At 44.2% G+C, this 14,476-nt stretch overlaps 1 protein-coding gene across 3 annotated transcripts in view; it reads right to left on the reverse strand.

The window, feature by feature from the left end:
- The window catches only part of PPP6R3 (protein phosphatase 6 regulatory subunit 3), a 93,625-nt gene that overhangs the window by 51,016 nt on the left and 28,133 nt on the right, over positions 1-14,476 (reverse strand). For all 3 annotated transcript variants that reach the window (XM_015406926.1, XM_015406925.1, XM_015406924.1), the window contains exons 9-11: positions 10,939-11,088; positions 3,296-3,360; positions 760-875 (exon numbers count right to left, since the gene is read on the reverse strand). In XM_015406926.1, the coding sequence (XP_015262412.1) occupies positions 760-875; positions 3,296-3,360; positions 10,939-11,088 (331 nt within the window). The remainder of the gene's footprint in view (positions 1-759; positions 876-3,295; positions 3,361-10,938; positions 11,089-14,476) is intronic.

Consider the following 14,476-nt stretch of genomic DNA (forward strand, 5'->3'; position numbering starts at 1 on the left):
CCTAATGTGCTAATGAGCTGTGCTGTCAGGTGTGGCCTAATATGCTAATGATTTTCTGCTGTTGGGTGTGGCCTGTTATGCTAATGAGTTCCTGCTGGGCTTTTTCCACAAAAAAAGCCCTGTGTATGATAGTTGCAGTAGGATTGCTCCCTGCAAAATACTAGGCACAACTGATGAAACCACCAAAAGAAACATGGTTAAGGAACTGTTGGTATAGTATGATCATGGATAAAATTATAGTATGTAAACAGTTAAAAGGAAGACAGTGATATATTCAGAATTTTTTCCATGAAAAGGTATAGGCCTTTTATTAATCTGCTACCAACGGTGCCAAAGTATATATATTTGCTGGAAAAGCCTGGTCAGTACACAGATGTCAAGCTTGGATAATGAATGCTAGAGCTAATAACTGTACAAAGTTATGAGGAAAGATGAAAGCAAATTTCAAATCAGGTCTGGAATCACAGCCAGTAGATAAGACTCAAAGGAAACCTAGGAGGGAAGGACTTGGCACAGGAGCTGCGTGGGTACATGGATGCTATATTCTTCTGGAAACAGTACAAAGTCGTTTCCTTGTATTCAGAATACATCAGAGACTCTGCCAGCCTTAAGGGCCACTCGTATTAAGTTAGAGAATCATCTGCACATAAGTGACATGACTATTCAACAGCTTATAAAAGCTGCATTATATTCATAATGATGCATTCTCTAGATGTATAGCAAACAGATCTAAAGGAATTACATTTTAAAAAGAGTTACCTTTAATAAGCTGTTGTACTAGTGTACTATTTGGCCCTTTATCAGTACTGTGCACAATACAGTTAGCTATCCTTGTTAAGTGACCCATGTAGCCATATCGCTGTCCTCCTTCGGACCTACAAAGTTGAAAATAGTTAGTAATTTAAATAAACTGCTGTCAAAACTTTATAATTATTAAGGAGTAAAAGGTAAAGGTTCCCTTGCTCAAAAGCCAGTCGAATCTGACTATAGGGTTGCGGTGCTCATCTCCGTTTCCAAGCTGAAGAGCAAGCGCTGTCCAAAGACGTTTCCGTGGTCATGTGGCCGGCATGACTAAACACCAAGGTGCACGGAACGCTGTTCCCTTCCCACCGAAGTGGTACCTATTTATCTACTTGCAATGTCTTGCTTTCGAACTGCTAGGTTGGCAGGATATTAAGGAGTATGCTGTGTCTAAAACTCCATAGCACAGAACGAAACTACTATTATTTAAATAAAACACTGCCTTTACAGGGAAGATTTCTTCTCATCAGTGGACTGGAAGAAATCCCTTGTATGGGTTGTGCCTCTTCCTTGCTCTGCAAGCAGGGCATAAGCAATTTTTTTTTGGGGGGATGGTGGGGAAAAGGAGAGCCCCTCCCACTGGTAAAAGTTATTTGTTGTCATCCCCCCCCCCCGCTTTCCTGCAGCCCGGGTAGATGGGGGGGGCTGCTCCTCCTGATCTTGTATAGTCAACGTGGTGAAAGGCACCAGCTCAGAAGAGCTGCAGGTGGCTCCACTGATGAGGCTTTCCACCACCAGTACTTCAGCGTGGGAAAGGGCCAGTATGGTGGCTCAACTCTGGCAGCTGCCGTGTGATATTGTTCCATCCGGGACGACTTTGTACGTTTCCCACTGTTGCCACTTGTGAGAGAGATTACAACAAACAGGACCACGGTGTATAATAGCTAGCAAAACAGTAAATGTCTGAGGGAAGCTTAGCCAATTATTATATGCTGTAGACCCAGTCACATTAGAGCTTGCTATAGGAGCTCCCCAGTCACCAGCATCTAAGCGCGGTAGCGTACGTCAAAAAATTGTATAAGAATTAGCATTTTGAAATATGGCTTGCAGCAGCACTTCATCCTAATGAAGAAATAATTACAGAATGACAAACCTGAAGAAGGACACGCAAACAGATAGTGTACTAGAACTCTGTCGTTTGTTCAAGTACTGTATTACTCTGTATGTACTGCTAAGCTTTATATTGCATATTGTAGTGTTATTGTTGTAATTTTGTTAATAACTGAATTCTAAACATTGCATATAAAAACCAACAAATATTGTTTAATTGTACACGGTGATTTGCTGTTTTACTAACTTGTGAGAGAGAGGGAGAAGCTGGTTTTTAAGGCATTTTGCCTGCATTTTCAATAAGCGAGGTGGGAGAGCTGTGGAAGCATGTCCATACATGGTGCGGGCAGGGCGTGGAGTGGGAAGTGGTGCACCTCAGGACAGTGGACGCTTTTGCAAAAAAAACAACAACCCTGCATATGCCCTGCCCATGGAGCAAGGAGGAGGCACAACCCGTACAAGGATACCTTCCTCCACTGATGGAGAACTTACATTTCACCAATATTCCTCATTAACTTTCTCTCTCTCTCTGTATTGTAACTTACTTCCAATACGGAGTTGCTTTTCTGATAAATTAAGGAGAGCAAAATGACATAGGGAGGAGGAGGAAAAAGGAGAAGGGTTGGATTTATACCCCGGTCCTTCACTCAGAGTGGTTTACAATCTCCTTCCCTTTCTCTCCCCACAACAGACACCCTGTGAGCAGTGTTCCCTCTAAGCCGAGTTAGTGTGAGCTAGCTCACAGTTCTTTTAGCCTCCGGCTCACACATTTTTGTCTTAGCTCAGGATGCATGGCTCCAGAGCAAACTAATTTATGCAGCGGCCAAATCGCTCGCTCACAACTTTAATGCCGGTAGCTCACAAAGTAGAATTTTTGCTCACAAGACTCCACAGCTTAGAGGGAGCATTGCCTGTGAGGTAGGTGGGGCTGAGAGAGCTCTGAGAGAAGCTGCTCTTCAGAGAACAGCTCTGAGAGAACTGTGACTGACCCAAGGTCACCCAGCTCACTTCATGCGGACGAGTAGAGAATCAAACCTGGTACTCCACATCAGAAACCGCCACTCTTAATCACTACACCAAACTGGCTCTGTTAGGTATCCGAAGAAGTAAGCAGTGACTCACAAAAGCTCATACCCTGCCACATTTTTAAGGTGCTACTGGACTCTTGCTCTTTTCTACCAACATATGTTGTTCATGCAAACTACTCACCTATAAAGTGCAACAACAGAACATTGCAAGAGAATAAACAAGAGGAATTATCTTGTCTCTTTTTCCACCCAACAGTTGCCCAGCATGTAAATGTGCCTCAAAGTAAGATAAGTGTGTTTAACCTGGTCTTTATGAACAATTGCCAGTTGGGTGTGTATCTATACAGAGTTAAGTGCTATCTTACTTCTCATATGGGATCTTAAACTATGCTGAAAAAGAAGTTTGGGCTACTCACTGTTTCTTCTCATTCATCTCCCATGCTTCAAGTACTCGTTCTATTAAATGGCACTTAAGGAAAAGCTATAAAAGAAAAACAGCATTAGCTTTCAGGGGGTTCTTTTGCAGGACGAAGCATACAGAGATTAAATGAATAACAAGTAACAATTCATTGAAGCGCAATACAAATGACCACGAACATTGCCACCTACCTGAAGAGGAAGTTAAGCTACTGTTCCTCAAACCTATACTGAAACATACAATGATCCCATCCATTCCCAAGTATTAAGTCATGTGTGTCTGTGCTGACCACAGAAAATAATTCTACAAACAAATGTGTAGAGAACCACTTGGCTTCCTTGCATTCTGTGATCTTTAAAAAAAATAAATCTTTATAGGAAGTCTTTAACACTAACTTGCCAAATGTAGAGGACTGTTGTGATTTCTCCCAATATTCATGAGAATCCGGCAATAAAGTTGCACATCTCTCCAAAGTCACAGATTCAAATAATGGTACCAAAGAATACTGACAATCAATATTTTAGAAAGAATAGAGAATAGAGGCTGGGAGAGGGACGGATCAGGGGCGCAGCAAACGGACGCGATCCCACAGCAACATCTGGGAAGCGTGGCGCGCCCGTTCCCGATCCAGCCCTTCCTTCCACCCAATATTTTAATATTTTAGAAAGAATAAAGAACAAGATTTAATGTGCAGTCACACTTTCAGAAGAATGTTTACCTACCACAGCTACTGTTGAACCCATGAGGTTCTCAATACAATAAATGCAAATCCTTTATAGAACAGGAAACTATCTGTGGCCCCGGTCACACGAGAGGTTTTGGGCTGGGAGAGGGATGGATCGGGGGCGCAGCAAATGGACGCAATCTCACAGCAACATCTGGGAAGCGTGGCGCGCCCGTTCCCGATCCAGCCCTTCCACCCAAAACCCAGCATCAAAAATAAACCACCTACCTAGGTGGTTCTTCGGGAAAGGGCGCATCAAGGCCGGCCGTGGGATCGCTGGCGCGTCCTTCCGCTGGCTCATCCCCGGCTCCTGACCGAACTGCGCATGCTCAGACATGCGCAGTTTGGCAGCCTCCCCCTCCCGACTGTTGCTTCCTCCCCGGCATCTGATCGTGCCGGGGAGCAACAGCGCCGCGGCTCAGGGGATCCGTGGGATCCTGCCGCGGCGTCTCTATTTTGGTGTGGCTTTTAAAAGCCGCACTTTGCCCGGTTTTTTTCCTGCTGTGTGGCAGGGACCTGTGTGAAACAAAGTAAAAGACTCCCTTAGGGGGATCTGTTTAGTCACACATATGGGTTCTGTATCAGCTCTAGCCAAAGAACCGGTGTTCAAATCTCCTTGAAGAGTGGTACTCCTCTTTGGACATGCACTGAGACAAGTAGTGAGTACTTCCCTTAGTACTGCCGCTAGCAGCTTCTAAGAAAGAGACAGTAAGGTGGATCTGCCACATTTCTATGGGCACAAGGACTTTCACCTGCAGAGCTTGACTTTTGTGGCTTCCCCCTCCTACAGCAATCTGAAATGGTCCTGGGTGTCGTGGGTCAGCCAGCTGCCACCGCCTCCTCCTTGGAGGAATCAGACTTGAGCCCCACACTGACAAACTCCCCATCTGAGCAGCCAGATCTGGCAGCAGACCCAACAGGGGAAGCAAGAATGCTTTCCAGTCACAGTCAGGCTGCTTGTTCTTCCAGAAGACAGAGAGGCCACAGAGGTTGGAGCTCCCTCCTCCTCCTCCACTAGTAGAGAGTAAAAGAGGAGAGAGTGCTTGACAACTCAGGAGAGATGACAAAGCGCCTGCCTGGCTGCTCAGCAAAGATCAGCTTTAATTCCTGGAGTGGAGTCCTTGCAGGACCAAGACTGACAGGCTGATAGGAAATTAGTAAAAGACCTGCACCTGTAAGAAGGTGAACACAACTGTAAGCAGTGACACCTGGGCCTAGGGGGATGAGTCAGAAAAAGAGGCAGATAAAAGGAATACCCAGGTCGGGTGACATTGGAGAGGAGCCCAGCTCTCTTGGGAAGAAGTTTCTAGTAAAAGTTTGCTAGTTCCTCCTGGTGGCTGGCCTGCAGTACTGCAGTCCCCATGTGGGACTGCACAGAAGCCTTGAAGATGAAAACGATGAGCAAGGCTGTGGAACAACCTTGCTTCCCACCCCTTTGTCTGCTGACCTGTTTAGCAAACAGAGCTACACCCTGACCCTGCTGCCTTGTACCCTGTCTAATCTTTGCTTGCTCCTGAAGCCTGAGACCCAGACCCCTCTAATCTCTGCTTCAAGCCTGAGACCCAGACCCCTGTATCCTGTCCCTGCTTCCAAGCCTGGACCCTACTAGCCTGACCCTTGGACTGAACCTTCAGATACCTGACTCCAGATTGGTTTGCAGACCTTGTTCCTATGTCTTTCTGTATTTGCTGTCCTTGTATTTGTGCATCCTGGGAACCCTGGGTACAGCAACAGTGCCAGGGTTAGCCCCAAAAGCAACACCGGGGGAAAGGTGATTTTGGGGCCCATTTGGGGCTGCCATGGGAGGAGGAACCAGTAATGTCACACTCTGCAGATGGCAGTCCTTGTACCAGCAGAAATGCAGTGCAGTGCTGAATCCACCCCTATATAAGAGACCCCAGAAGCGGAGAAGAAGAGTGGGTTGTATGACTACACAAATGACCACTTGATGAACATCTGTTACCTGCTGTTTTTTTTCTTTGTGGCATCTTATTTTTTAATTTTTTAAAATACATTTTTAATATTTCAAAAGACATGAACAATAAAGCTTGATACAGTCGTACAAATCACTACGGTCAAGCAAAGAATGAAAGCAGTATAACATGGGGACATAGAATGACACCCTCCCATGACCCACTTAAACAATCAACTCCCCTTGTTCCACCTTTTCCAAAAATAAGGACCATTTATCTAAGGAACTATACAATTCCCTCTCACTCCGAGAAGTGTCGAAATAAACAGTACATTTTTCCAACATGAAATAGTCCCAGACAACGGAGAGCCAGGAGGCAGCCGTGGGCGGGTTAGTGCTCTTCCAAAATCGGGCTATAGATGATTTGGCAGCTGTGAGCAGAACGTTAACTTTGTGGCATCTTATGTTAACTATCAAGGTTGTTTTGGCTTGTCTCTGTATTTTCACTATCAGGACTCTTCCATTCTCTGAATCATATATCAGTTTTGGGAGTAAATGGTCTTTAACATATGTAACTACCTCTCTCTCTTTCTTTTGTTTGTCCGCTGACACAAAAGTTTTCCCCAATTTTTTAACTTCTAAAAGTTTCTGGTCTGGGTGTTTAATGTGTGTTCCCTGAAAACAAATTGCATCTACCTGCATCTTCTTAATTTGTTGAAAAATCTGTCTTTGTTTTTGTGGGGCATTCAAACCATTAACGTTGATGGAAATTATTTTTAATTTCTTTCTATCCATCTTTCACATCTCTTTTGGTTCCATTTTTTTTTTTAATCTTGCAGTCTCGTCACAACTTGAAGTGGTATTGCCTTAGGATTTTTCTTGCCAGTCCCTGTTCTTCTTGATCCTTGAACACACCATATCTGTAACCTTCGCACATTCAACTTCAGTCCTAACAATAGTTTGTGTCCAGTATGGTATCGATCAAAGTCTCAATAAAGTTAACTTTCTTCGAAGTGACTGATGTTGAGAACTGATTTAACCAGGATCCTGACAGGGGACTAATTTCCCTGCATAAAAGGAAGATCTGAATCTCATTACTCATGAAAGAATTAAAGAGGGTAGATTGCAAATGGAGGGATGATACACAGGATTGTTCTCTACCCCACTTCTGGTATCTCTTGGTATATCCTCTGTAGTCTTCTGGTCTATAATACAGGAATTGATCCTGTTGCCACTAAGGAGAAAGTCAATGCAATAAGATGAACCTTACTAGTGAATTAGTAGATACTCTTGGGGATCAAAATGATGGGCATAAGAATGGAGCAGTGCCTTCTATTTCTGTATTTGAGAAAACTGTGACACAGAATGCTGTGTCACTGCAGAGATTCTTGGAAAAGCCTCATAGTACTCCTGGACTGGCTTGACTAGAATCAGTAATATGTACAATGGCAGCACTGAGGTGGGCAATGGCAATAGTACCATGTTGAATGGATGGAACAGGAGCCTCCAGAACATCAGATGGCATTCCACATTTAGTATGCTTCTTTGTCCTTTCTCCTGTAACACTCTGCTCTTGATTCACTCGGAACCCTCTGGTGCTTGGTCAGTTCCGAGGACACTTAGGACTCAGGTTATCAGTAAAGTTATCATTCAGGCCTAAGAATCTGAATTGGAGGCATGAAAGCTCTTTGATGAGCCCAGAGTCAGCTCGGCAGAGGGCAGCTGTTTCAACAGATTGCCTTTGAATTGGAGACATAAAAGCTCTTTGATGAGCCCCAGCTCTGGCACTAGAGGACAAGGAAGACAGAGTCAGCTCAGCAGAGGGCAGCTGTTTCAACAGATTGCCTAAGGTGTTTTAACAGGCAAAAAGAATTGCTTCCAAAACAGGGCCCTAAGTCTGGAGATGCAGTTCCCCCAAGACTGAACATAACAGGGGAACTGCTGGATCAGACTAGTGGTTCATCTGGATCAGCCCCCTGTCTCACTCAGTGGCTGATCAGCTGCCCCAGAAGACTGAAAAAAGATCAAAGTCGACCCACATGTTGCCTCCTAGTACTAATATTCAGAGATCTACTGCCCCTGGACATGTAGGTTCCCTTTAATCATCATAGCTACTAAACACTGCTGTACCTATCCTCCATGAGTAGGTCTAGTCCCCTTTTAAAGCCACCCATGCTAGTGATCATTAATACATCCACTGACAGTGAATTCCACAGAACCCTCATGTAGAATACAGACAGACCATGAGAAGAAAAACCAATTTTCCTACCACCACAAACAAAATATACTGCCTTCCTAAGTACAACACAGCTAAGATCATTATGGCGAGTGCCATCTTCTTGATGACTGTTCAAAACCTAGTTTCATTAATCCATATTATTCAAGTCTATTAAAGTAATTTGCTCCATCTCCTAATAACCCTATGTACAAAGCATATTTATATGGGAGCTTCCCATACACTTTAGTGCTAGAAGTATAATTTGGCACAACATTAAGAGTTGAACAAAGTACTATCAACACTTCCGTATTTTGGCAGACAACAGGATCTACACTAGACATCTGCAATAGGTGAAGAGCAACATTGGCAGACTGAAAACTAGTTCAATATGGACTACATGGCCAGCTGTTGCCCTAAAACCCATGTGTAAACAAAAAAGGAGATCACACAGCACTATAGTAGTAACAACAATGGGAAAAAGCTGTGAAGCAGGACACAATAAAACTAGTAACAATGTTAATATATTGGACAGAAACAATGTGTCCAGGTACACAAATATAATATAATCATTGCACAATAAAGCACAATGATACTAAATATGAATCTTCTGATACACAATGAAATATTCCAAAAAGTTCTCTTTCCAAAGTAGTTCTTTCCAATGAAGAATCTGGATATTCGAAGACTTCGTTCCGATAATCTTCCTGAAGAAAATTACTATTCTAAGTATTTCAAAGGCATCAAGTTCCAGAAAACTGTATAGCTTCAGACTACTAATGCAGAAGGAACTGCCTATTGTAAGTATTTCAAAGGCATAAGTTTCCAGAAAACTGCATAGCTTCTGTATAGCCACTCTGTATCAATCCTGAGCTAGTCTAGCCTCAGAGGCTTCTAAAAAGTATTACTGGCGGGCCCATCAATAGAAATAAAATTGTCACTGCAAACCTCTTTTAATACCCTGGGAGGGCAGTTCCTTCTATATCAGTTGAAGCTATACAGTTTTCTGGAAACTTACGCCTTTGAAATATTTACAACAGGCAGTTTCTTCTACGTTATGGAATATTTCATTGTGTATCAGAAGATTCATATTTAGTACCATTGTGCTTTATTGTGCAAGGATTATATTCATGTACTGCACACATCGCATCTGTCCAATTAACATTGTTACTAGTCCTATTGTGTCCTGCTTCACAGCATTTTCCCATTGTTGTTACTAAAGCCCATGTAGGCATGTGCCACAATCCATTATCTGTGCAGAATCTCAGCCTAGAGAACAGCCTAATACTGAATCCAATTCAACGTACCCTTCAGCTCTGGCATAAAAAATATAAGATAGTACTTCAAAGAAATAATTTGCATTGTACAGTTCTACCTAAAAGTATTCTGTAGTAAATTACCTAATTACTCCACTAACAGCTTTTTTTAAAAGCAACAAAAAAAGAGAGCAAAAGGGGCCCAAGAGGTTGCCACTCTTTGAAGAGGTTCAGCATGCTTTGGCATCCCATGCCACGGAAGACACATCTAGCTCCCTCTCCCTAATGACCTTTAGTTGTCAGATTGTTGTTCAGTCGCACAGTCGAGTCCGCCTCTTCGCGACCCCATGGACAAGATCTCGCCAGGCCCTCCTGTCTTCTGCCGTCCTCTGAAGTTGGCTCAACTTCATGTTCGTTGCATCTATGACACTGTCTAACCATCTCATCCTTTGCCGTCCCCGTCTTCTTTGACCTTCAATCTTTCACAGCATCAGGGTCTTCTCCAGGGAGTGCTCCCTTCTCATTGGGTGGCCAAAGTATTTGAGCTTCAGTTTCATTATCTGGCCTTCCAGGGAACAGTCAGGGTTGATTTCTTTTAGGATTGACTGATTTGATCTTCTTGCAGTCCAAGGGACTCTCAAGAGTCTTCTCCAGCACCATAGTGCAAAAGAATCTATTCTTCGGCGCTCGGCCTTCCTTATAGTCCAACTCTCGCAGCCATACATGACTACTGGGAATACCATTGCTTTGACTATGCGGACTTTTGTTGGCAGGGTGATGTCTCTACTTTTTATCATGCTGTTTAGGTCCGCCATCGCTTTCCTCCCAAGGAGCAGGCGTCTTTTAATTTCATGGCTGCTGTCACAGTCTGCGGTGATCTGGGATCCCAGGAACGTGAAGTCTGTCACTACTTCCACGACTTCCCCTTCTATTTGCCACATGGCTATTTCAGCAACACCTTTTACCTAGTTTAGTAACGTGATTCTTTTTGGTATATCAATATGCCATTTTGGTTTAATTGCTATTATTCCAATTATTTCATTAGTTAAAGTAATCATAATCTGGGGGCTATTTGATTTTATAAATGTTAGGGGCACCAATACAGGGACAGAAAACATATTCAAATGTTTTTAATGAAATAAAAAGGACTGAAATATTCACGACACTGAAACTGCCACTGCTCAGAGAAAGTTCAGAGGGGCAGCTGTCCGCTGCAGTTAGTGATTCAACAGTTTAAACATATACTGTAGCATAAGACTTGACAAAAGCTTGTTCCACAGTAACACTGTCTGTCTTCAGAGGTGACATAAGCCTGCTATTCTGTGCACATAAAACGTTTTTACTGGAGTGCAACAGAGGGAGAAAGGAGGCTATTACTCACAAAATCCTTCAGAAATTAATATTTCTTGAGTTTCATCGCCTTCTACGCTCTTACCACACCAAGCATGTTTTTCAACTGTAAATAACTGTAAATAACTATAAGTATACCACAACCAATACAAATTCAAGTGAGATGAACCATGCGTTGGCTTACATGTTTCAGCAAAATGTTGTCTCCAGTGGAATCCTGATCTGAAATAGTACCATTTTCCGTGCTTTCAAAAGGACTTGCGAGAATCAATGCAACACAAATTTCTACTTGAGTATGTAAAAAGTTATTCCATGTATACTTAAAAAACATATCCTGTAGAATAAAAAGAAACGGATGTCAAAAGTTATTAGAAGATAAACATGCAATGTCTACATAAAAGTTGGCAACTAGCTTTACTTGAATAGTTTCAAATGAAGAACTATAACAGGACAATAAGATGTATTTTAATTTTTAGCACTCACATTGCTATCACGTAATTCTACATTGAACCAAGGAAAACTTACAATAGCCAAAAACAACAAAGTCTATCTCCTGTAAGAACCATTCACATTTTGTATTTAATATGTATGAACATATCAGTTGATGCAAATACTGTATTCAGGTATTCAGTGACTCAGAGAAGCCTAAAGGTAAAGGTTTCCTTTGCTCGAATGCCAGTCGAATCCGACTCTAGGGGGTGGTGTTCATCTCCATTTCCAAGCTGAAGAGCCAGCGCTGTCTGAAGACATTTCCGTGGTCATGTGCCCGGCATGACTAAACGCCAAGGTGCACGGAACGCTGTTACCTTCCCACCAAAGTGGGACCTATTTATCTACTTGCAATTTCTTGCTTTTGAACTGCTAGGTTGGCAGGAGCTGGGGCCAGAGATGGAAGCTCACCCCATCACGTGGCACTGGGGTCTCAAACTGCCGAGCTACAGACCTTCCAGTCTGCAGCTTCAGCCTCTTAACCTGAGAGTAAAAAAACAGCTGCTTCCATAAGAAGGGATGTTTTATATCCCTAGCAATAGATCACTCAAGTGAACAGATACTAGAGAACAACATATCACTTCGATCTAAATGAGAGGTAAATCTCTGTGTAGAGATGCCAGCAACTGCTTGTAAAGATACAAATGTTATTTCATGGTTTCATGTAACAAATTAGCTGCCATCCCATTTCATCACTGAAGCATGAGATAAACGTTGAGGGTTCCCTTATCTTGATTGTCAATACTAGAGCCAATTCCAAATTTTCTTCCAAGAAAATTTGTCCTTCTTTGAAGTACATTCTTTGCAGACTTTTGAACAACCTGTGAACTAATGCAACTCTATTACCTCCACCTCAGCAAGACCCTGAGAAAAGATAGTGCTATTTGGAGGGAGGAAGAGAGATGAAAAGTGGAATCGTGGGCAAATCAGAGTGCCTACTGTGAATAGATCATTTGGTAGCCCAACCACAGATGCAGGAAAAGCTAAATACACAAGAGTCCGGCAAATATATTCAGAAATGATCAAGAAATTTTGCAAATAACCAGATTTTTACTTTGAATAAAAACAGGTTCCTTACCTATAACTGATGATCTTTGAGTGGTCATCTGTGCATTCACACCTCTGGGATATAGCATGCCTGCGCCAACCCCGATTGGTATAATCTAAAGCAAAAGGGATTTTTGCGTCCACTCTCGAGTCACGTGGCAGGGCTCCAGTGCGCATGACTACAGGAGGGGCACAACAATCCCGCCAGTTCCTTCTGACAGCTGCCATCAGTCTCAGAGCAAAGAAGAAAAAAAGGACCGACAGCAGTGGGGAAGGAGGGCGGGTGGTGTGAATGCACAGACGACCACTCGAAGATCATCAGTTACAGGTAAGCAACCTGTTTATCTTCTTTGTGGTCTCTGTGCTTCACACCTCTGAGAGAGTAGCAAGCAAAAGACGCCTACCTGGAGGAGGGAGCTGGAAGGTCCTTAGACACAGACCTACTGCAACACAGATTGTCCCACCGCAGCTCGCTGATGAAGAAGCACATCCAGGGCATGATGCCTCACAAACATGTGAGGGGTTGCCCAGGTCCCAGCACTGCATATGTCACGGAGTGGCGTGCCCATCAGGAAGGCTGTGGATGTGCCACGGCTCAGCTGGAGTGTGCACGAAGCGGTCCCGGGAGCGGCTTCTTGGCCAGCAGGTAGCAAAGCCTCCACAATCCACTTGGACAGACATGGCGATGGAAGTTTGTGCCCAAGCGCAGGTACAGCATAGGAGACAAAAAGGACTGGAGACTTCCGAAAAGCCTTAGTCCTGTCCAGGTAAAAGAGCAGGGCCCTCTTTACGTCTCGGGTGTGGAGGCGACATTCAGTATCATCCTTTGGAGTTGGGAAAAACACCGGAAGAACGATGTCTGCAAGCAAGTGAAACTCTGAGACTACCTTGGGCAGGAATGACATATCAGGAGCCAGTGGTAGCGGTGGGAATAGAATCCATGGTAGCGGTGGGAGGGATGAACCGGTTCTATGGCTTCTTTGTGCAGGAGGTTCTATACTTCTTCCAGACGCGCGCCCAACTGGGGAGTGGCGATGAAGCTGGAAGACATTGGAACCTGGACAAGTCTATTAGATATCCATCCGCAATGACAGAGAGGACCCACCTGTCTGATGTTATCTGTCTCCAGGTGGGCAGGTAAGGATGGAGGCGGTTAGGTCTTGGTGGGACAGGTAGAAGGTCGGAGTCAAAGACACTGCTTGGGGCCCTTGGGGACTTTAGGCCTGGATTGGGTGGCTGAAGCAAATCGAGATTTGTTCCCATAGGATCACAAAGGTGTATGTGGAGACCTTTGCTGCCACTGCATTTCAGGGGATGACTTGAGGGAGGACCTAGGCAACCACGACTTGTTCCAGGATCTGGACTTGTTCTGCCTAGAGGTTGGAGAAACTCCCAAATTGCATGATGTCTTAATACTCTTATCCAGGTCCTGAAGGACACTGTCCGTAGTGGAGCTGAATAGGTCTTCTCCCTCAAAGGGGAGGTCCTCCACAAAAGCCTTAGTATCTTGCTGGAGTGATGTGGACCGCAACCAGGCATGGCACCAAAGAGCAACAGCAGAGGTCTTAGCTACCACATCTAGTGCTTAGCCAGAAGCATGCCCTCTTTCTGGATTCGCCTGGCTCGGCGGTTAAGATCCTCTGGGAAGGATGCGATATATTCAGACAATTGCTCCCAGAGGGCATATTGATATCTGCCCATGCAAGCAGGATAATTCGAGGTTTTAATGCCCAATGTACCGGCTGAGTAAAACTTTCTCCTGAAGGAATCTAGCTTCTTTCCCTCTTTATCAGGGGGTGAAGAATGAGCACGCCTGCCTTTGGAGGATGAGTTCACTACCACCGAATTCAGTATGGGGTGGGTGAACAAAAACCTAGCAACTGTCTCCTATACCTTATACATATGGTCAGGGGTCATTTTGTACAAAAAGAGGTGCAGCTCATTAGCATAACTTATTTGCATATGCCCCCCCCCCGACATCACCGGAAGTGTGTTAGAAGGCAACACCCACCACTCAGGCTTCACTGGACTGTTTTGGATTGCTAGCTATGGGGGGCTAGCAATCCAAATCACAGAGGAGGGAGAGCTTGTACCTGAAGGTGGGATGGGGGGGGCCTCTGCAACTTACCTGGCTGCTTCTTGCTCCTCGTGGCCCGACTGAGGGCTGCTGGGAGCAGGGGGCGGGG

This window comes from Gekko japonicus, unplaced genomic scaffold (genome assembly GCF_001447785.1).
Source record: "Gekko japonicus isolate JY-2015 unplaced genomic scaffold, Gekko_japonicus_V1.1 scaffold1331, whole genome shotgun sequence".
Classification (NCBI taxonomy): Eukaryota; Metazoa; Chordata; class Lepidosauria; order Squamata; family Gekkonidae; genus Gekko; species Gekko japonicus.